This window comes from Amblyomma americanum, chromosome 1, assembly GCF_052857255.1.
Source record: "Amblyomma americanum isolate KBUSLIRL-KWMA chromosome 1, ASM5285725v1, whole genome shotgun sequence".
Lineage (NCBI taxonomy): Eukaryota > Metazoa > Arthropoda > Arachnida > Ixodida > Ixodidae > Amblyomma > Amblyomma americanum.
This window is the reverse complement of record NC_135497.1, coordinates 278,141,392-278,165,017: the sequence shown is the minus strand read 5'-3', so window position 1 is coordinate 278,165,017 and position 23,626 is coordinate 278,141,392. Positions and strand designations below refer to the sequence as shown.

Here is a 23,626-nt window from a genome sequence, read left to right as displayed (position 1 = left end):
CAGCAATCTGTCTTGGACCTCTCACGCAGCCATCATTCAGTTCTAGAAATCTTCCAGGTATGAGGTGCTGCCTAGGACAAGCCATCGTCGACAGAATCACTGCGTGCCCCATGGCAACAACTCCATGTTTGGCTGTCTGGAAGAGAGCTCACTCTAGCTCAGTACCCTACCATTCTGATTCCAGTGCTACCATATGACAAATGGCGGCACAAGTAAATGAGAAAGGTGGATTGAGTAAAGTTCGAGTTTGCACTTATCACTGCATGCCGATATGTGCAGTGCCTGTGAAATTTTCACGAGTTTGTTTTTGTTGAACTCACATTTTCCAACAAAAGAAATATATTAGGGTGCCCAAAAGGGAATCTTAAAAAATAAATAAAAAGGTTTAACTTCCTGGCCACTTACGCATTAACCGTCCGATTATTCAACTTTGCCCACATTTACGATTACCCTACCGTATCCTATGGGTAGCTGTTGATGTCCGGCCATTGACACGCAATACGAATCAGGCAGTCCAATGACTTCTATTTGAAGCAATTTCTCAGTTGTGTCTTGATAGGTCTCAGAACTGAGAAGACTCTTGCAGTCTACTGTGTGCAGTGGGAGTGTAATTAGGTATGAGCCAGCTATACACTCCATAAGAGGAAACAGTTATTTCATGTCGTTTGCCACAAAAAGCAAAAAGTCTGGTGCTGTCAGCTTTTGCAAGCGCTCAGATTCAAGCACAAAGTTGGCAAAAGCAATTCACTCTGTCAGCATGTCCTGTGTAGAGTAGGGCACAGCTTTTCCAGTGCATTGGCAAAATGAAACGTTCTGGAAACGTAAGCGCACCAGGCATCTAGGAGCTGGACAGTGAAACCTTGTTAGTTTGATCCCCTTTAATTCAGAAATAAGGATAATTCGGGCTGCTGACGTGGTCCTGGCCAACATCGGACGCTCGTTAATTCGGATGCTGCTGGGCTCACTCCGGTTAATTCGGATGGACTCCCGACCGGAGGTTGTGTTGCTGTATGGACGATGTAGTGGGTGATCGTGCTAATATCTCGTGTCATGTCAGATCTCATGTCAATAAGGTATCCGCGTTCCTTTTACGTCAGGCAAAGGCAGGCGTGACGACGTTCAGAGGACCCTGGCTCCGAAAAATTATGCAGGTGCACAGTTTTGGTTTCCATTTCCTGAATTTCGCTCTAGACCACGGCAGTGTCGGCCCGGCCACACATTGGCCAGCCAGCTGAGTAGAGTTCTGCGCAATTTCGGACGCTGATTGGTGCGTCACTGGTCTTTGCATGTTCTCACTAGAAACGCATCTTGCCATTTCAGTGCAGATGCGTTTCCCTCGGTTCCGCCCCAAGATTCTTCTGTTCTTTGATTTGGGTGAAACTGCTCCAGCTGTGCGCTTGTCATGGGCTATTCGCAGTTAGCACGGTGGCGCCTTTTCACACGCGACGACGCCGCTTGTGAGGTCTCTCTACTGCTACCACACTGTATCCAGATATCCACACTTGACGCTTTGGGCAGCGTGGCCGTGCGTGGTGCGTGTAATTATGTGGCTCCGCACAAATGCTTTCCTGCATCCGGTGATAAAGTTGCAGCGATTTCTATGTGCAGCATTAGCAAACTTCAAGCCCGCAGTCTTTGCCAAGGGATAATTGAGACGTGGGCGGGTGATCATAGACTTGGCCGGTCGGCTGGCTGGACTGGTGGGCGGCAAAACCACTGCCGCTCACCATGGGGAGAACCTTGCCCTTGGCAGACTTTGAGGAGCCGCAATTGTCATAAGGCAGCAGTCATTTTTGCCTTATGACGAGTCCAGCTCTTCATGTGTTTTCTGACACTCTGTGTCTGGTATAAGGCGAGTAGGGTTCATCCGGCGCCTTTTTAGTTTTGCCAACAGATGGCGGCACGAGTGCTCAGTGAACTGCACACTGTGCACAAGAACATGGCAGAACACAATAACAATGATGCGACAGAGTTCAGTGGCTGCGATGATGAATATTGTGAAGAGGCTGATGGAGCGGCACCTTCCATCATGCATTCCTCCTACGGCAAAAAAAAAAAAGGGAAGAACTGACACGGCCCTGCGTGGTGTGCTGTCTGAAAGGGGACAGTAATAGATGTGTGTCCGGAAGGGAGCACGCACCTGGTGCAGGTGGTGTCAGAAAGGCCCGTGTGCAGTTCCCTGCTTTGAGCGTTGGCACAGTTGTGACAAACTAGTGTAGCAGGATTTGAAGATTTGAATGTTGGTTGTCGCAGTATATACAGGAAGAAGCCCTTCGGTTCTATTTGCTGTTGCTTTGCAATGCACACATTTTCGTTGAACAGAAATGTACCAAATAAGGATTATTTTATAAAAAAAAAGAAAGAAAATACGGTTTTTTTTTTTTAGATAAAGCATATTACTATACCATGAAGTAAAAAGAAAAAAGACCATTTTGTGCAGTTGTCGAGAAAAAAAATGGTCCGTTTAAGGGTTAAGTGTTGAAGTTTCTATTGTACGCATGAAATACCCAATGCCATCAAGACTTCCTGAAATAACTGACAGCTGACATAACTGGCATGCATTGAAACTCTTTGTCTGCCCTCTTATTTATTGCTGCCCTTTAGCATTATTTGCTAGTCTGCTGATTTGCTGGGGTAGTGCCGCAAGTCTGCTAGCTTCTAGTTCTGTGTTCAAGCAAGAGAACATGAAAAATATAATGCCGGCAAAGTTCTTAATTTATTTTAATCATGAGGCTGTGGTGCAGCGGATATCAGTTGTTTTGCTTGAGAGTAATTTTTATGCAGGTATATCAGTTTTTTTTTTTTTGTTCTCACTGCCATAACATTTGGGCAGTATGAAAAAAAAAAAACCTCAACTCATATTTCAGGTGCATTACCAAAGGCCAAGGTAGCAAAGAGAAAAAGTGGTGGCATGGTGGACACCAAGTCTCCTGCACCTAAAAAACTGAAGTTCCAGCAGAAGCAGCATGGACGGACAGGAAAGGTGCCAGCGTTGAAGAAAGGCAAGGACGGTGCAGGCGAGGAACAGGAGGGCAAGAAGCCACAGAAGCGCAAGCTGTCCGACTTTGAGGTCATGATGCAGCGGCGAAAGAAGCGCAGGAAGCTCAAAGAGAAGACAAAAGAAAAGCGCTTACGTTCACAGAAAGTGGCTAGGCTCCGGGCCCAGCAGAAGCAGGATGTGCCTTTCAAGAAGGCCAAACACAAGAGGAATCGTTGAGGAGCTAAGACGAGCAGTGTATAGAAAAATAAAGCCATAATGTGTTCTTTAACTACAGTACAGTTGGCGAGACAAAGTAGGGAGGACACAACACAGTGCTGTGTTGCCCTCCTTACTGTGGCTCGTGAGTTGTGCAGTAGTTATGGAATACTGTTGCCAATGCACCCATGTTGTCTTGTCAAACCATAATGTGGCCATTCTGATGAGGATTGGCTGTGGTAGCAGGGAGTTGCTGATCAGTGGAGGACTTTTTCTTCACTTATCCAGCTGTGTGTGGGGTCACAGAATGTGAATCCGGAGTTCTTAGTAAACCCTTTAGCTATGCCTTTCTAGTGCTTTTAAACTTGTTGCTTGAGACATATTAAAGCATTTTTAATGCGATAGCATCAAGGCTCCCATTCTGCATAAAATCTGGCATTGGCGTTGTAACTTGCGAGTGAAAAATCCCCGGAGAAGCAACCCTAGGTGGCAGGCGGGCCACATAGGTCACGTGACCTTGTGGTGTCATCACAACCTGCCCACTGAATTGTGAGTAAACTGACCACCATGGCAGGTGGCAGTTACATTACTTATTGGCCGCGAGAGGCTATTTGGGAAGAGCAATCTCTTGCAACTTGAAGGTACTTTTGTACTTTGGCTCTATGGGCCATTTCACGATGCCACGAAAAGTCCAAATAATCAAGCATGTCCAAAAAATCGGGTACGAATTTTCGGTCGGCGACAATACTAATTGGCTTTTCTACCACTTGAACTTCTCTTCTCTACCAATCAACGTTGGTTTCTCTACCAGTGTCTCCTTTACCAGTAAAATATTCAGTTAATGGTATATGGTATGAAAATGTGTGAGGTGCTATACATTTTAAGTTGATGGAGTACTGCTGCCTTCAGAGCGTGTAACAGGAAGTGTTGTAAGGTACCCATGATTGCGTGCTGTAAAAAACCAGTCTTGATTTAAACGAGTCAGCTGTCTATCTTTTGGTGAACATGTAGCCTTCAAAAGTAAAGGGGTGTGGCTTTTATTCATATCCCTTTATTAAAGCATCCCTCGTCTTTCCAGCCAGGTGAGCAGGTATGTTGTCTTGCAAAAGGATGCTCTTTTTTGGAACTTTTCTCCTTTTTTTTTTCTTTCACTGCTTTCTTTAATTGACGTAACAGACCACGGTAGCAGTCTGCTTTAACTGACTGTCCCTTGAAGAGATAAATCCACTACCTCCTCACCTTCCTGGCCTGAAAACACTATGGCCATCACCATTCAGGCTTAAACAGGTAATGTTACTTGCAACACTAAAGTGAATTCACTTGGACACTCGATTGAGAAGTCGTTGTGACTTCAGCTGAGATGCACTGCCTGTATGCTGGTGCACAGAGAGCGACTGCAAACCCCATATGAGCTGCACGTCCTGTGGGTCCCTGCCGAAAGTGCAAAGCACTCGCAGAGTGCTGTTGCTTTACAGTGATGGCTGTTAACGCAGCATTCCTCCGTTTTGTGTACTGCTCGTCAACATTATCTCTGCACTGTCTTTGCATGGGTAATACTACGCACCAAACACGTGCATCCCCACCCCTCCATGCTTGGATACGCCATCAGTTTTTACAGCAATAGCTATTAATGCCACATTTTCCATTTCTGCAAATTTTTTTCCGCAACACGACAAATGTCTTCATGAGTAACGTCGTAGCCATGCGACACGCTGATTGGTCGAAACACAATTGCATCATGAGTAATGAATAAAAACTCTGCACTAATGGTGCTTCGTCAGTGTTCTGTGTTGCGCTGTGCTGTGCTGTGCAAAATGTTAGTTTTGAGATCATCTATTCGAGCCTCAAAAACAGGAAATCCTTGGCCCCAATACCATATCCCACGGCACCATACTGAAGCCAGCTACTCTAACACTGTCAATGCCACATTCCCGCAACCCCCTTCACACCCTGCTTCGCTGTGCCTGTCACGCCGGCATATGCCATATATGGATGGATTAGCAACAGTGTGTGACTTGTGCCTACCCTGCATTCCGACCCAGAGTTACTAAATGCTCTGACTGACATCAGCATTATGCGCCATCCTAGCTGTCACTGAAATCGCATTACCACGAAAGTAAACAACCCATGAATTTGTTTTTACTATGAAAGACCAGCACTTTGCAAGGTTAGCACTAGGCTGTGTACTTTCTAGTTTTAACCAAAAAAACACCAATAAACATCTGCCGGTAAAAAAAATGGGATCTGTTGAAACCGAAAAACACTGTTTTCTTGGCATGTTGAGGATAGCCAACGGTCATTTTATTCGAGAAGCTTTCCTACTCTTCTCCTCCGAACGCTCGGAACAGTGCCACAGATATTTTAAACCCACGTCGATGAGTATATTGCAGTAAGGCTTTGTGTCCTACTTCAAAGAGCACAATGGGCATTGCCGGGCACCAAAGTGCAGGCAGCCTACTCGACTCTAGGAAGAGTCCTCATTATTACTAGCAAATTTTAGTGCTGATGTTGAGTTTGCGCATAATTGCCTTAGATGCTTATGTGCCATTAAACCGAACACAACACATTACTGGTTGATGAATGGAGGCACTCTTTTTATCTACGGCAAATAAAGCTCTGATTTAGCTGAGCTCATAAGCAAAACAATTCGCCATTTCTGCAGAGTATTGGTTCACGACTCTCACAAAGAGTTGCAAGAAAATACGACGTTAGTTCAACGCTGTCTGTCATTCATGAAGTCTTGAAAAAAGATTAGATGATGGTTTCCTATCAGGGTCTCACCGATGTGTGTATCTAGCTGGTTTTGTCCCAAGTTTCCTTTACCATCTGAGGTACAAATGTTGAACTAATCACGCGCACAACCTGCACATACTTATTATTGTAAGATAGTTTTTATGTATATTACCTCTCCCCCCTATCCTCTTCTCCTATCCCCTGACCTCTTTCATTTCATTTCTCCATTCTGCCTGCTATCCTTTATTTCCACTGCCCCAGCTCACATACTTCAGTATCGATGGCAGATGCCGGGGCTAGCAAAAATCTTTTGTTTCCTTTTATTAATATTTTATTAAACCACTTAGTATTTACTACTTTTGGAGTTGGGTGCTGTCAACAGAGACTTGCCAATACAATCCAGTCAACAAGCTGCAACTATTACAGCTAACTATGCATAGTGTGTCCCAGTGATGTAAAAAAAAACAAGGTTTCTGCTTCTATCACCTCTTTAGTAAACTTCATTAATTTTTCCTGCTGATAATCACCGGGCTTAGCATTTGCACTGTACAACTAACCGAAAAGCACTGATTTCCCAAAAAGAAATAAACGCCGAAAAACATCAGCTGATTTTTCTTTAAAATAAACACCGGAAAGTTCACGACCTGGTTATCACTAACAAATATTAGGTCCAGAATATCTTGGTTGTTCACATTCTCATATATGTGAATTGGACAACAATCTGTTTTCGTTCAAAGTTGCAAGCCTTATAAAGCAGTGCTTTTGCACAGACTGTATCTATATTTTCACCCTTGGAAGAGTCCCCACACTTGCGAGGAAGGTTGAAGTCACCAGTTCGTGTGATCAGTCTTGAACGATGAAAATCCAAATTCACTCTTAAGCTCAAGCAGCCAGGAAAGCTGTTGTCACTGCTGCTGCTCAATATTGCAAAAAATGCAAAAAAAGGCATGCGCCAGATGGAACAAAATAAGCTATATTTTAATGACAGGATGTACTCTGAGATAGATACATACAATGTCAAGTTTGATACTGACGGCATTTTGTGCGATAGCCTAAACTTAGCTGCAGGTGTTTGACATACAGCATAATTCACTGCATCACAGTAATGTTACAAATGGGCTACACCATTGTGTGCAAACCTGCATGTGTACTAATAAACCATGCATTACTGTACAGAGTCGATCACACTTGTCTAGGGCGCTCGAGAGATGCCGTTCGCGGGAAATAAGGAGACATTCTAAAGCATATATTGACTTTCACTCGTAATGCTTCAGCTGGAGAGCAGCCGTATAGACAAGCGAACTGCACAGGCATCAGCGCCTTAACGCTACCAAAGCAGTTGCGAAAATATTTCAGTTCATTTGCTGCGCAGCACACCGCCCGAGCGCTCTAGACAAGTGTGATCGACTCTGTACTTATCAAGCTTTGCATACTTGGCACAAAGCTTAACATGAGCTTTGCCCTTAATACACAAAAGCAAGGGCTGCTATTATGCTTTTAATTATGCAAATATCATTTCATAGCATCATTTCATGATTGCACAGCTTAGTTTATTCTTCTTTACTTAGTCATACTGTTGGTCATTACATAGTGGGCGTACCGTGTGCAGTGCAATGTCGGTGTACGTTAAAAGACCCCAGGTGGTCAGAATGAATCTAGAGCCCTCTGCTACGGTGTCCCTTATAGTCCATCTGTTGCTTCAGAAGATTAAACCCCACAATTTACCATCTTTTTTACCCAGTGGGTATAAGCAACACACAAAATCAGCATAGGGAACACAAAGTGTAAGTAGCATGGAGAGAGATATGAATCGTAAAACAATATTCAGAAAAAAAGAAGTGGGTTCGCAAATTGCACGTTATTTCCGACTTTTTTTATATATATTTTGACACAACTGTTACGATCAGCCGAGGTAGGGGAAGTTGTTCCATTTTTTATTCACCTTGAAGGATAATAATATGCCTAATATAATGCCTAATAATATCACTTCTCATATCCGCCTATTTGCAGACGACTGTGTAATCTACCGCCCCATCCATAACACCTCGGACTCTCGCTTACTTCAAGAAGACCTTAAACGTGTTGAAGCCTGGTGCAACACTTGGTTAATGTCCTTAAACACTAACAAAACGTCATTGCTTTCTTTCCATCGGCGTCAAAACTATCAACCCTTCAAGTACGAAATTAGTGCATCTGAAATAGCATCTGTTCAATCGTATAAATATCTCGGCATCACATTTTCTAACACACTTAATTGGTCAGCGCACATAACAAACATAACAAACGAAGCCAATCGCACTCTTGGCTTCCTCCGTAGGAACTTGCGACTCGCTTCTGCTTCTATTAAAACGTTAACATACCTCACATTTGTCCGGCCGATGTTGGAGTACGCATGCTCAGTCTGGGACCCTCATCAATCTAACCTTTCAAACACCCTCGAATCAGTTCAGAATCGCGCAGCTAGATTTATTTTTTCGGACTACTCGTATCACACCAGCGTCACTGCACTTAAATCTGAGGCTAATCTTACTAATCTCGAGTCCAGACGTTGCATCTTTCGGCTCTGCCTCTTTCATAAATTTTATCACAGCCAACTTGATGTTTCAGCTATCCTGCCAGCTCATCGCTTATCAAGCCGCACCAACCATCCCAAAACAGTCTACCCTCCCCCAGCACAGACTACAGCTCATCTTCGCTCATTCTTCGTGCAAACTGCTCGAGACTGGAACGGCCTGCCATTCGACTCCGTGCACCACTCCGATCCACTGCACTTCAAGGCTGCCATCCAATTTCCCATTAGTGACACACTCAGCCCATCCCTCATGTAATACCCCATTCCTGGGGCATTTGAGGTATTGATAATAAATAAATAAATAAAGCGAACATGTGGTGTCCTCATTTGCAGTTGAATGGCAGGTGCCATGAGGAGCCAATAAAGTTTTTTACTCAGATGGTCAGAGAATTGTACCAGATAAGGCCACTACCATGCATGGGCTACACTTTGTCAAAGTCGTGCAAAAAGTGTGTGGCCGTTGCACGAGTGTACACAGCCTGTTATAACTGGTGTTTGGTAATGGTCATGCTTCCTGTCTAGAGCTTGGTGTGTTGTAATGACATTCACAAAGGGTAGTGATGAAATGAGACGTCAAATGCAAAGAACTTAATGTCATTCCAGAGCACACTGTTGTTTGGTGTGGAGCCAAGACTGGGAAGATGCTAGCCATTCTCAGTGTAATTTACTGGCCACTGTCATTGCAGTGGGAATCAATGTTTCGTTGAAGATAACAAAAAAACATACCACGGTCAGCTCCTTATCACTAAAGATATTGGTTTACCAGGCATACATAGGGATACATTGAATTGTAAGTAATGAGCCCCTAATTTCTCTACCATTGTGTGCTCAATATTTTGAGAACATGTTATCCTACTACGACTTGCTCTTTGATATCGGCTCCACACATGACTTGTCACAAGTAGTTTCACAAGTACACAGGTATAAGGTGCTATACGTTACAAGACTGCATTTCTTAAGAGTTTTGGAAAATATGATCTGCTAATAAAAGCATAAATAATGAATGCCTTTATTCACATCATGCAAAAGCGCACAATCAAGCTTCCTTTAGCTTAGTGAGTGCAGCTTGTGAACATAGCTAGGACATCCAGCAAAGTCGCTACTTGTGAGTTGCAAGTGGAGGTGAGTCTAGCTATGCAAGGCAACGCAATATGCAAAATAATGCTGAAACAATGCTCTACAAAATACAATATGGAGCATCAAGCATTTGGTATAAATACAGTATAAGCACGATGCCGGAGAATTTTTTTATCTTGCAAGTGGAGTACCTGAAGTTATTCCTCAAGGACTCACTTTTTATTTAGTAATGCACATCACTTTTTGATGCGATCCCCACCATCAGCAATGTATTTCCACTTCAAGTCAAAATAAATTGAAGCCCTTCTTAAAGAACTACATGTCACAAAGGCCACAGTGTACACTTCATTGGGTAAAAATTAAGTCTTTTACAGTCTGAGACCATGCATAAGGCTGCCGCGGTGGCCCAGTGGTTATGGCGCTCGGCTGCTGACCCGAAAGACACAGATTCAATCCTGCCCACGGTGGTCGAATTTCGATGGAGGCGAAATTCTAGAGGCCCATGTACTGTGCGATGTCAGCGCACATTAAAGAACCCCAGGTGGTTGAAATTTCCAGAGCCCTTCACTATGGTGTCCCTCATAGCCCGAGTCGCTTCGGGACATTAAAGCCCTATAAACCAAACCAAACCAAACCATACATAAGAAAGAAATAAACAAAAAACCTCTATGCCTGTCTTTTTGCTGCCAGCTATAGCTGGCATATTAATCTATTGCACTACTGGTATATCCGACACATGATGTATGTAAAAATAAGGGTGCAGACAAATACAATGATAGAATGTGTTAGTTTCACATGAGACCATAATTGATTAAAAAAAGGTGCATGCTTGGAAACCTAGGTTTATCCTATCGGGCTATTTGTGCAGAGGTTAATGCTGAGTTTATGAAGTTGCCAAATCTGCCAAGAACAAAATGATAAAATATTGTTGAACTTAACTCAGATTTCCTTTTCAAAAACTGTTTTAAGAACGGTGCTCAACACTAATTTAGAGCAAGCAGAAATTTACGAAGGGATGCCCATAGCACACACGCATTCACTTTTTCTCTCAAAGCCAGTTGGGCCACTTGTCTGATTGGCTTTTCCATTGAAATGGCAGAATTCACCTCCTGATCGCTGTATGAAAATATTGCATGGAGTATAACCTGTAGGTACCATCAAATACGGCGAATGAACAAGTCAGTTGTTGAGTATGGTGAATCGTTTGCAAAATTTGTTTGCTAGAATCCAAGAGAAAAGAAGCACAAAAAAAAGCTGCTTCACAACCACTGTGCACATTGTCAATAATTAAACAAATAGTGACCCACATTTTTTGGGCTACATCGCTATCTGATGTCCTGAAAACAGACTGAGAAGGTCCTCCAGAGGAAATTTGAGGGTCTTGCGGACATAATGAGGCCGGATATCAAGACTAAGAGAGGATCTTTTGAGGATCACTACAGGACATCCTCAGGACACCACAATGTCCTCAAAAATGAATCTTCAAGGACGTCCTGAGGATGTAATGTTGTTTGGGTAGCGACTTTCATGCGGAGAAGAGCGGTTCAACTGCAGTCAGCTCAGATTCGTCATGCGGAAGTCAAGGTCGAGCCGCGCGTCCTCCGATTAGACAGATTGAGAGTAATACCGACATTTGGGCTAGTTGGTACAGCAACTTGCTCAAATAGCGCTGTTTTTTTTTTAAGATATCTTGGAAAAAACAGCGCAAAAAGATGACGGACGCAGAAAGAACAGACATCACAAGCGCATTAGAATAGCGCGATGCGCCTCCGCGGGGAGCCACAGCGCATGCGCAGATCGCCCTGAGGGCGCTGCCCAGTTGTTTCAGCTGTTTGCACGTCTGCCCCGTCGGAAACAGTCAGCACGTGCGCGCTGGCGTGGAAGCATCTCCGACGTGCCTGTTCCGGCGCGTGCGCACCGCGGGTAGCATGGCCGGAGACACCTCGCACGCTTGCGCCTGCTAGTCTGTTGCTGCGCGCATGCGCAGACTGGCTCCGGGGAACTCGAGCGCGCGGCAACAGCGCGGAGTTGGGGTTTTGGCTGCGCAATCTTGGAGGAAGTACGTTGAACCGAAACGACACGAAGCAAGAGTTCCAGAAACATTTTTGGCTCAAGACAAATACTTCAAAATTTAGAATACCAAACATTAGGATCGCATCAAATACTTTACTATTCGACCGAATATTTGAATATTATCTAATATTTGCACAGGTCTACACCCTTCCCTAAGGAAACATGCCATATGGGCAAGCAAAAACTGGCACATCTTTGAGAAATGTTTAAAATATCGAGTGGCTGTAAATGGCTAAAATAGTGCCTATTTATAAATAGGGTGATTTGCTAACAGTTCCAATTATTAGGGTGCCTCGCTGCAGGTGAGCGTGCACTGAGGCACCACAATAATTATCCCATTTCATCAGCTTGTACAGCTTGCAGAATTCTAGAACACATTTTTTTTTTCAAGCATACCATAACTCTTGTGAATAAGAATGACCTCATTAGTGGCAGTAAACAAGGATTATGTGAAGGCCTACCAACTACCACTCAACTAACTAAAACCACACGACTGTACCTTAACTACTGACAAGTGGGCAAAAATTTCTCGATCTGTCAAAAGTGTCTGACAATGTATCACACCACAAATTATTTCATAAACTGCACATGTACATTTCTAGGAACGTCGTGCATTGTTTAAGAGCTTATCTTTCAGGTCAGTATCAATTTAATAATGGGTTTGGTTTTACGGGGTTTAAAGTTTTAAAGTCTCAGGCAATGAGGGACACCGTAGTGGAGGGCTCCGGATAATTTCGACCACCTGAGATTCTTTAATATGCACTGACATGGCACAGCACATAGCCCTCTAGCATTTCACCTCCATCAAAATACGACTGCCGTGACCGGGATCAAACCAGCATATTTCAGGTCAGCAGCCGAGCACCATAAGCACCGAGCCACCATGGCGGCTATCAGTTTAATGAATATGAAGGGCAACATTTGGGCTGCATTGAAATATCTGGTGTACCTCAAGGCAGTTTTATCTCGTATTATTTTTTTTATTTTCATCATTGACACTCCAGATAACACAACTGGAATGAAGATGAATGCATCAGTCATTTCCAGTCATTTCAAGTACGACAGCTTTGATGAACCATAAACAATGCAACCATAATCTAAGCAAGAATGTACAATAGAGCGATAAATGTATAAAAGGCATGTTCTATCGGATCCCCAGTGTTTCCATGAGAGAACATTGAGTATGTTCAGGGACTGGGAGGTTTCCTTTTTGTGTGTTTATGAGAGATAGGAATGCGAGTTTTATGTCATGCGTTATGCCTAATAATTTGTTGTTTTACTGGTAGTACGCTCTCATTTAGGTGTAGAGTGGGTCTGGTCTGTAAGCTATTCGTCAGCGGCAGACGAATGCACGGCTAACGCCTACCTGTCTACTACTTGCAGACCACACCGACTGTGTACATACGCGCCTACTTTCGAGCTGCGTCACTGATCCGGTTCATCGACTGCGTATCGTCACTGCATCTTGACGTCACCTCAAGGAAAAGCACTCGCCACCAGGGACGCTTCAAAAGGCCCTGAACCTCCCCTGCGGTGACCACTTGGCAGTAGCAGTGGCAGACGAATGCAAGGCTAACACCTACCTGTCTGCTACTTGGAGGTTTCCTTTCACTTTTGTATTACTTTAGACAAATTCTTAGCAACTAGCAACCTTTTACATTGCTGCTGCTACCACAGTTGTTGTTTCATGTTCCTGCTGTTTTCGTGCTGCAATTGTTAGTTCATTGTTAGTTCACCAGAGGGTCTTTTACCATGTCTAGTACTCATACGGAAGTAGAAACGTTGATAAAGGGTTTCCGGCAAGACTTAGCCGAGATGAGCCAGTCTCTTGAGAGGGAGCTTCGTAAAGAGTACCGCGAAGTGAAAACAACTCTTGATTTTCTCAACAAGATTTTTGAAGAGATGACTTCTCGTTTGAAGCAATTAGAAGAAGAAAACACTGAGCTGAAGGAAACAAACAACTCCCTCTCGATAGAATGCATGCTGCTAAAGAAGCAGGCTTGCAAAAATGAGCAAAGAATCACAATGCTCGAACAGTACTCAAGAAACCGAAATGATGAAATCAAAGGTGTTCCAAATTTGCCTGGCAAAAGCCTACCTCAGATCCTTGCTGCAATAGGAGGCACCGTAAGTGAGCCAGTTTCCCAAAATTATGTGGAAATCTGTCACAGGGTAGCCGCTAAAGATGACTCATGCTACAGCATTGTTGTTCAGTTCCACAGTCGCTCAAAGCGCAACACCTTTCTTGAAAAGGCTCGAAAGAAATCTCTTTCCACCGCTGACCTAGGCCACGAAGATGCTCAGCAGATATAAACAAATGAGCATCTTTGTCCAGCACTAAAAAAACTGTTCGGAACAATAGCCAAAAAAACGTAACATGAAGTGGAAGTTCGCTTGGGTCAGAGAAGGAAAGATATTTGCGAAAAAGGAGCAATCATCAGGAACACTTCACGTTCGAGGACCAACTGACTTGGCTAAGATACAGTAGCATACACAGCCAGAAAACCGCAGTGTAGCCCCAAAGCAGGATGAAAAACTGCTCCTTATCGCCGCATAAATTTGTGGCTTTATTAAACAAAATGAAAAGCTCCGTTTCATTAGTACACATAAAGGCACAATCGGCTCGAAACAAAGAAGATGAAATCTATGTGTTGCTAAAATCTCTCGGATCAAATTTAGATATTATTATGATAACCGAAACCTGTTATCACAATGAGTTTGAAATATTTCAACTGTCTGGTTATAAATCCTACTTTTTAAACCGGCACGACAAGGGAGGTGGCGGCGTGATGATGCTGATAAATAGCTTACAGTGCTCGATCCTTGAACAATTTTCTAAGTGAACAACAGACTACAAAATATTAACGGTCACATACGGTATAAACGTATGCTCTGTAATGAAACACCCTCCCAGTAGCTCCTTCTTTGAGTTTTCTACATTTCTTCAAACATATTTAAACTGGATTAATGGTGAAAGTTACACATTATTCGTAGGAGGTGACCTGAACATTAATTCCCTTCGAGTGTGAGGTACACAGACCGAACTTTGTAGAATCCTTGAAGAAAGTGCTTTCATCAACGCTATATGTTTGCCTACACACGTTCAGATTTTAACAGTGACTCTAATTGACGTATTTATCACAAACCTTTCTACCGATCAGCTCACAGCAGGCATCAACAATACGCATATTAGCGATCATTTGCCCATTTTTCTCGCAGCCAGTCACAGTCCCGGTAAACAGTCTAGCAAGGCACCCTCTCCAAGTATACCTTTCAGGAAAATAAATTCCACCACACTAGAGCTTTTTAGTAACGAACTTAGTCGTGCAAATTGAACGAGCATTTTTAGAACTGCTCATGCTGAAGAAGCTTATGATACGTTTCTAGACATGTTTAAGGAAGTGTACAACCGTTGTTTTCCATACAAAACCACTAAATCACCAGATAGAGCAAGAAAACCATGGATAACCAGAGAACAAATTATTGCTATAGATGAGAAAAGCAGACTTTACTACCGGTTCATTAGTACAAAAAATATAGATGACTTACGCTGTTTTAAGGCTCACAGAAACAGGCTAAATAATTCTCTTAGAGGTTCCAGGACAAGATATGATAATTACTTAATCCTGAGGTAAAACAATCAACACAGTATGTGGCAGAAATTCCACCCCTGCCCCTCCGATCTCTGTTTCTATTGACGGGAAAATGTTAAATGGGACAGAATTAGCTAATGCTTTTAATGATCTTTTTGCTTCTTTGGCAAAAAGCACTGATGACGCCAAGTGCACAGAACAGTGCATTTTTGATGCCCACCAGGTCGCATGAAATCACTGCCACTATCCTGTCATTAAGTAACAACAAAAGTGCAGACATTGATGACCTTCAAATGTTGCCAATTAGCATGCAGTACATATTATTTCTTCCGCACTAGAATGTATTATAAACCTAATTTTCTCACAAGCAACCTTTCCTAGACGGCTCCAGGTAGTGAAAGTGACCGTTCTGTTCAAAGGTGGTGGCAGAAATAACTTATCGAATTACCGACCTATCTCTGTTTTGCCTGTGATTTCGAAATGTGTTGAAAAGCTACTTCATAACCGCATGACCATTTTTTCCAACATATGCAATTTAATTACTCCCTGTAAATTTGGCTTCAGAAAGAGGTGCTCTACCGAAACTGCCCGCCTAACCCAGAAAGAATACATTCTAGAATCGTTCGAAAAGGAATCAAATGCTTTAGGTATATTTGTTGACTACCCCAAGGCATTCGATTGCCTGAACCGTAACACTTTATTAACAGAACTGAAATACTATGGTTTTCGAGGAACATTCTTGGACCTTTTGGCATTGCATTTTGAACATCGCTGCCAAATGGTAGCAATATATGGTTCTGTGTCTGAAATAAAAGCTACATGTGCAGGCGTACCACAAGGTAGCATATTAGGTCACTTGTTATTTAACTTTTATATTAATGATGTCGTGAAAATTGACAGTACATCTAAATTTGTTATTTACACCAATGATATGAGCCTATTTCTGAAAGGAGCAAACGCGTTTGAGTTAATAAGAAGAGGAAATTTGCTATTAGAAAAACTGCACATTTGGAGTAATACTAACTCTTTAACAATACTGTTAAAACAACGGCTGTACTGTTCTGGCCAAAGCAACGTATCATTGACAGCGACCTGCATTTGAAACTTGGTTCTATAGATATGGTTTGTTCACACATATAAGAGCCTTGGCGTACTTTTTCAACAACACAAGTCGTGGAACAAACAAGTAGAAGCTGTACTAAGTAAACTATCTAAAACAGTTGGAATGTTGTGCAGGTTACGTTTCTTTCTGCCACAGAAAATCAAACTATTAATTTACAAGTCTGTTTTTGTCACAGCTGAGCTATCGTTTCCTGGTGTGGGGTACCACGACGCAAACAATAAGACAAACTATACAAGCTGCAAAAGAAAGAAGTACATATTGTCGCCAATAAACCCTACGACGCCCGCACTGAACCTATTTTCAAGGCATTAAATCTGGGACCCGTAACTGCTATGCAAGACAATACGCTGTTAAACCGTTATCAGGCATCTCTTAAACACGACACATTCCTAGAGCATCTTTCAGGTTTGATTGCGAAAGAACATGTCCGTTCTTTGCGAATGAATGCACAATGGAAAGTTCCAAGAGCCCGCACTATGGGCACCAAATGCTGTCCTACATACTACCAACACTGGTGAATTCTCCTGCTGTATAACTGCTTTCATATATTTGTATTCTACAATAAATGTTAGTGTGTGTATATATATATATATATATATATATAGCATTGCCGGGCATTTGTCAGCTACAGTGACCTTCAATGTGAACCGTCTGTGAATCGTGATGACCCAATGTACCTGTTGCACTGCATGCCTTGCAAGAGTGTGCGGACCTCGTCAAGCCTAATATGGCTTTTTGTCTGAGTTTTCCTCAGTATCCGCAATACTAAAATAAAATTTGATTGACTGAATGATTTCTGCGAGAACATAACAGCCACCATTTTCTGCGGGTAAAAGTGGAATCCATTTCTGTGTGCCCATGTCGCTAGTTTATATACAGCCAACTGCATTGTCTCTCACATACTGTCGTGGATTACAGGTGGATCACATCCTGTACACAAGCTGTATGGCAACAAATGCTGAGTCACGCGATAAAAGCTGTGGGATAGCTCAGCAAGTTCAAAGAGCCCACAAAAAGCACACGTGCAAGGTCGCTACTGCCATCTGCTGGTGGCTCAAAGAAATTGGTTTCGTCAGTGACTCACTGGTGGGTCACGTCGCACTCAAGAAAATTTTAGGCTGGCCCACCGGTGGGCCCCGACACACAGGGCGGGAGGGGATGAAGGTCGCTACTACAGTGAATGTGTTAATGCACGCAAACACCGATCTGCCATAACAGCAACTTGAAAATGCCAATGGCTGTGATACACTATGTCTTAGTGCAAAGAATTGGGAGCTTTCAAATTCCAAAGCAATGCTTCAAATACAATCATAAGTAGAAAATTTTTTAATGTGTTGCTGTACACACAATGTTGCAAAATGATAAGGAATGGCAGTGGGAATGAACACTCTAAAGTTTGTCAGAGTGAAGCTTCAAAAGCATGTGCTGTGCTTGTGCATTAAAAAAAAAGGCACCCTCCTGAAAGTGCAACAAATAATTCTTGGTTCTATGCCTTGCTGAAAAAGGACGTTATTCTCGCTTGATCCTTACTTCAGTTGTTTGAACCCTTTTTCTTAGTACCACTTATATCAGCAAGCATGCTACGCTTGGCAGCTTTCTTCCTTGCAGATTTCAGTTCTGCCAGTGGAGCTTCATCCGTAACAGCATACACTTTTGGTGGGATGTAGAGTTCATGGTCCAACTGCTGCTTGCTACGGCGACGTTTTCTTTTGCTTTTCTTGTCAATCTCAGCAAGCATCCGAGAAAAAGATTCTTTCTCACTATCAGACTGAAAATTTTTCAAAATGCGTTCGCGCAATGGCACATTATAGTCATCATCATCTTCATCTTCAGACTCTGGTGTCCTGAAATATTTCACCATCTCAGGAATATTCAGAGGGGTTCCATAGTTGCCCCAATTGTAGATCAGTTCTTCTCTCATACAGCTGATGCGACGTGTTGACAAGAAGTCAGAGAGGCGTTGTAGTATTCTCAGCGTAGCACTCCCCTGTACTGTGTCCTTGGCATCATCCACATTTCCAGTGCCTTCTTCATCTTGAAACCTGCGTGCCAGTCGCGTCAATTCATCCTTGAAATGAGTCACCCTCTCCTTGACGAGTCCACGTCTTTTGGCGGCCTTAGTGATTCGAAGTACAAGGGTGCTTATGATGACAGAAGCCGCATTCGCCGTCGGAACTACCTCGACTGTATTTTGCAAGTCGGACAACAGTTTAACGAAGTTCTCTAGCTTGTAGAAGTAGCGCTTAAGTGGGTGGTTCTCGGGCATCGCGCAGCTGTCGCCGCCCAGGTTTGCCTGCTTTACATGCGAGATCGCTGTCTCACACATGGGCGTCTTCTTTTTCAGAGAGAGATACTTGAGCCGAGTAAAAGCGTCATGCGGCAACTCAACAATGGGAGACGCCATGGCTGTGGCAAGCGCCAGTTCATCATTGCTGTTTAGAAGGACTCGGATGAACGCGTTTGTGATGCACACCATGTAAGCAACAGTGATGGAGTCCCACCTCTCGACAGCTGAGCAGTCCGGTTCAGGCACGTCGGCGACTTCTGAGCTGACGCTGACATCTTCGATGTTGTAGACTTCGTTCGCGCTCATATCAAGATGACCTTCAGCGACGATGCGCCTTATTTTCCTGCCTTGTGACAACAGCTCGACACATTCTTTGCCAAACTCCTCTGTGATCGGACCATACACGAGAAAAACCGAATTGGCAAACTGGGCTGCAAAAGTGCTATCATCTTGCAGAGCGTCTCGGAACATTTGCAAGATTTGCCAACTGTTCACTGTGTTGGTGTGCGAGAGAAACTCGTCGTATTCTTGCAAACACTCTGGCTCGAACTGGCACACATCAGACTTTGAGAGCCTCCTTTGATAAGCCAAGTCTGCGTCAGCAACTTCAAATGAAGTCGTGTCGAATTTGGCGGAAGTCGTGTAGAATTTGGCGCGTTCCCTTTGCTGCACACGCACCGCGCACAGATGAATTGCCTGGGAGTGCTCCGGTACGGACAGCACAGTTGTGCTCCTGTTGACAAATGCATTGCGCTTACGCAACGCATTTACGAGAAACCCGAAGACAGTACAGCTGCTCAGATCATCGGCCAATGTCTCTGTTCTCAAGATATATAGCTCCTTCGATCCCGCTTCTTCTTTCATGTATTCAAAGACTGCATTTTCAACGCATGGGTTGTAAGTAGTCCATAAAAAACAAATACTTGCATTTTCGTTGTCACTCATGGCAGCGAGTAGGGCTAAATGAGTGCAGCACTAGGAACGTCTTAACACACCACCTTTCTTTTTTCCGGCGTCTAGTGTTTGCAGCGTCTGTAGACGCAACGCAACGCCACACAACGTCAGGAACGATGTTAACCACCCTAACGATGTCGACGGAGCCGACGGAGCCTACTTGACTTGGATGTGGCTCAAAACAATGCCTCCTGAAGAACATGCCTGAAGCGTCTCCTCGATTTCAATGGGCCCCGATATCGCCTCGACATTGCGCAGACTGGCCGCTAGGCGGCGCTAAAAGATGACCCTCAAGATGACAACGTTACTCAGGAGCATTTGTGGGACATACTGGGCAAATTGGATGTGGAAAATGGAGTAATTAATCTTTTAAAAGATATATATAGAGGTAACAGAGTGCTCATAAAATGGGGAAAAAATGTATCAGGGCCTGTAGAGATACAGCGGGGGCTTAGACAAGGATGTCCTCTGTCCCCTTTGTTGTTCATGTTGTACCTGCAAGGGTTGGAGACCGAGCTAGAGGGGAGCGGACTAGGCTTCAACCTATTTTTTTTCAAGCAAGGGGAATTGATTAAACATACATTACCGGGACTAATATACGCGGACGATATAGTGATAACGGCTGACAACAAGGAAGACCTGCAGAAGTTGTTAGACATATGTAATACAGAGGGAGATAGATTAGGCTTCAAGTATAGTCAGGAAAAATCTGCAGTCATGATATTTAATGAAGAGGGCGGCGAGCATAGAATACAGGAGTTCGTGCTAAAAGTAGTGAATGAGTACAAGTATCTTGGAGTGTGGATAAATAACAGTGCTGAGTATCTGACAGAGCATGAAAAATATGTAATGAATAAAGCTAGTAGGAATGCAGCTGTCATGAAAAATAGGGCACTGTGGAATTACAATAGGTATGAGGTGGTAAGAAGGATCTGGAAAGGGGTGATGGTCCCTAGCCTGACCTTCGGTAATGCGGTCCTGTGTATGAGGCCAGATGTTCAAGCAAGGCTGGAAATTAAGCAACGGGGAGTAGGGAGGTTAGCTTTGGGAGCACATGGCAATACACCAAATCAGGGGGTACAGGGTGATATGGGATGGGCGTCTTTCGAGAGCAGAGAGGCTAGCAGTAAGATAGCATTTGAGGAACGATTGAGAAAGATGGAGGAAAAGCAGTGGGCTAGGAAAGTTTTCAGATACCTGTATATAAAGAATGTTGACACGAAATGGAGAAAGCGAACTAGAAAATTGACAAGCAAATATCTGAACAGCAGTAAGGGGGCAAATCAGCAATTATCGGTTAAGAAAAAGGTTGAAGAAACAGAGAGCTCTGTGGAAAACAGGGATGCTGACGAAATCGGCACTGGGAACATACCGAACCTCTAAGCAGGAAATTGCCAAAGAAAATATCTATGATAATTGTAGGGGAAGCTATTTGTTGTTTGAGGTCAAGACTGGAGTTTTGCGGACTAAGACGTATAGAGTCAGGTACCATGAGATAGACACTTTGTGCATTGCGTGCGGAGAGGAGGAGGAAACAGCTGAACACTTGATACTTTTCTGTAAAGGGCTTCACCCTACAGTGGAAAGCAGCGGGGCTGACTTACCCAAGGCATTGGTGTTTAGGGATAGTGAAGGGAAAGTGGATTTTAAGAGGTTAGAAGTAACCAAGCGAAGGTTATCTGATTGGTGGCTAAAAGCAAGACAGGAGTAAAATTTCACAAGACATGGCTAGGTGGCTTGAGCCACCGCCCGATGTAAAGGGTTCAGCCGTATCCATCCATCTATCCATCCATCTGTCCGTCCGTCCGTCCGTCCGTCCGTCCGCCCATCCATCCATCCATCCATCCATCCATCCATCCATCCATCCACCCATCCATCCATCCATCCATCCATCCATCCAATTTCGGTTTCAATGGCTGGGAGACTGTAATGTGCGACGCTAGATCATGCTGTTTCATCATTTTTCGGGATTTGAACAACAAATTTTAGCTCGCTAACGACAAAAACATGTTTTGGGATGTTTCAGCGTGCAGCAAATGCTTAAAAAGTCTAAGCTGACTTCAACATATTACTAAAAGAGGCATCAGTTTCGATTTCGTAATCTAAAAGCGTGCTTTGAGGCCCCGTTCTATCCAGAGCCGTATATCCCCTTCGGGAATACACGGCTCTGGTTCTATCATGCCGTTAGCACCTTTTGTGTGCTGCACAACCAGTAACTTTTGGACGGCTTACAACAAAAGGAACGTGTTCTAAACATCCATATTTCAGCCAGGGCTTGAAGTGGCTAGAAATGCCGCAAAATAAGTATTTACACTGCATGATGAATGGTCGTATGTATCGTACTGTTGCCAATGGCAAGAAATAAACTACTTCGGACAAGCAAAAAGGAAAAATAATCCATGAGATAGAATAAGGACAGGAAGAAGTCCGGAATACCTGAGCTCTCAAATGTAGCCAGGTGACCCGTGCAAAAGAGGACTGCATATGGCGCTCAATGGATGGAAGCTGAGACGTCGCGGTAACTTGCCATATCTAATGTTCTTAGAATTTTGAGAAGCCCGCGTCTGTTATAATCTTGCTGCGGAGTATTGCGAGAGATGTTTCGATCGGGTGAAGCAGATCTTGGAGGGCAGCCTAGCTGCGCTGTTTCTGGTCATTTTTCCGACGAGCTTTCGCCGAACGGTACCTCCTTGAATAACGTTGACAAATTTCAAATAAACCCGTGCCCCTCTTCTCTATTCTTTTCGCTAGAAACACAGCTCACTAGGTACCTGTGTAATGCACACGCGCACAGTGACGTCGAGAGTAACACAGCAGGCCTGATTGACCGGATTTCTCCAAATGACAAGCACGTGCGTTGATGAAATGACAACTGGAACAAGGGGAGTATCAGGCATGGCGAGCAACGTGTGAATATTAAAAAGCTGCGCTTGAAGGCACAGACACGTGCGCAGTAACAAGGAAAAATGGTATGCGTCGGTGCAATGAAGGCGGCGGAAATCGTTTCTTACTGCAGTTTCAAGAATTTTCGGGAAAGAGGTTTCTTGTTGTACATCTTCGCAACTGCGTTCTTGTCTGTTATGTCAAGTGCATGGTTTGTTAGCGACAGTTTGATGAACTTCCTGCATATAATATGCCGCTGTCCTTGTTCTCACAGTTCAGGACAGGCAAACCCGCGATTTTATTCACACTGTAGAGCAAGCATGTGTCCAGTGGCCTTTGAAGATGCGTTCGGTCTTTGAGCATAATATTGACGAGCTTCTTGAGGCCCTGTAACACTCTTAGGAGCGCTGACATCGGGTAAAAGAGTCCATTCCAGTCTTGGTGGGCAGTCAAACTGTCTACAGTAGCATTTCCTTGGCTGGAAATGCAAGCTACGGACTGCAGAATAATTTGATGTTGTGTTTGCCTGCCAGTTTTTTCTTCGAATTACCTTGAGGCGTCTTTCCCGGAGTTCTAAGTAGGCAGGAATTCCATGGAACGAAATGTCAGGTTTCTTGTTTCGCTGACTGGACATTCAAAACGGAACGCAACAGCATTGCATTTTCGCTCGCTACTCCCTCCAGCAACTGCAGTCGTCGACGCGTCACTTATCAAACGGTAGCACTAAACACACCACACAAATAATATAAGAAACAGCGCAACAGAAGGCATACTTTCTGCTGTAACGGCAGTCGCAAGAAAATTCTGTGCCGCCTCCGCGTCGTCTGCTAGAGGGTTATTTGACAGCGCCGCCTTACGGCTGACGCGCTCTCTACGACGGGCAGAAAAACCCCTGACGCTTCAGGCATGTTCTTCAAAAGGCATTGCTCAAAATTTGTTTGCATTATTTTTTATTACTCTTCTGCAAACCTTTATTGCTTCTTACTAAAACACAAAACGTACTGGTCTAAAATTACGTTGTAGAATTAATTATAATGATGCGTTTGATACTTAGTGCAGTTTTTATTTATCGTTAAAAGAGGCCTTTTCAACTGTGCTTAAGTGCGTTCTGCTTGATCTGCTTAGTGCGGTAAGT

At 43.7% G+C, this 23,626-nt stretch overlaps 2 protein-coding genes and 1 long non-coding RNA gene across 3 annotated transcripts in view; 1 reads left to right on the top strand and 2 right to left on the bottom strand.

The window, feature by feature from the left end:
• The window catches only part of ppan (Brix domain-containing protein peter pan), a 33,012-nt gene extending 29,631 nt beyond the window's left edge, over positions 1-3,381 (top strand). Inside the window, exon 8 of the mRNA XM_077649326.1 lies at positions 2,868-3,381. Coding sequence (XP_077505452.1) covers positions 2,868-3,217 — 350 coding nt within the window. The 3' untranslated portion in view covers positions 3,218-3,381. The remainder of the gene's footprint in view (positions 1-2,867) is intronic.
• Positions 1-19,721, bottom strand: part of LOC144115149 (uncharacterized) — a 43,189-nt gene extending 23,468 nt beyond the window's left edge. The window contains exon 1 of the long non-coding RNA XR_013311274.1: positions 19,582-19,721. This is a non-coding gene — a long non-coding RNA (uncharacterized LOC144115149). The remainder of the gene's footprint in view (positions 1-19,581) is intronic.
• LOC144115147 (PCNA-interacting partner-like) lies at positions 17,679-19,599 on the bottom strand. The gene has a single exon (XM_077649325.1). The coding sequence runs from the start codon at positions 19,597-19,599 to the stop codon at positions 17,899-17,901; it is 1,701 nt and encodes a 566-aa protein (XP_077505451.1). The 3' UTR covers positions 17,679-17,898.
• Positions 19,722-23,626: the final 3,905 nt, after the last annotated feature.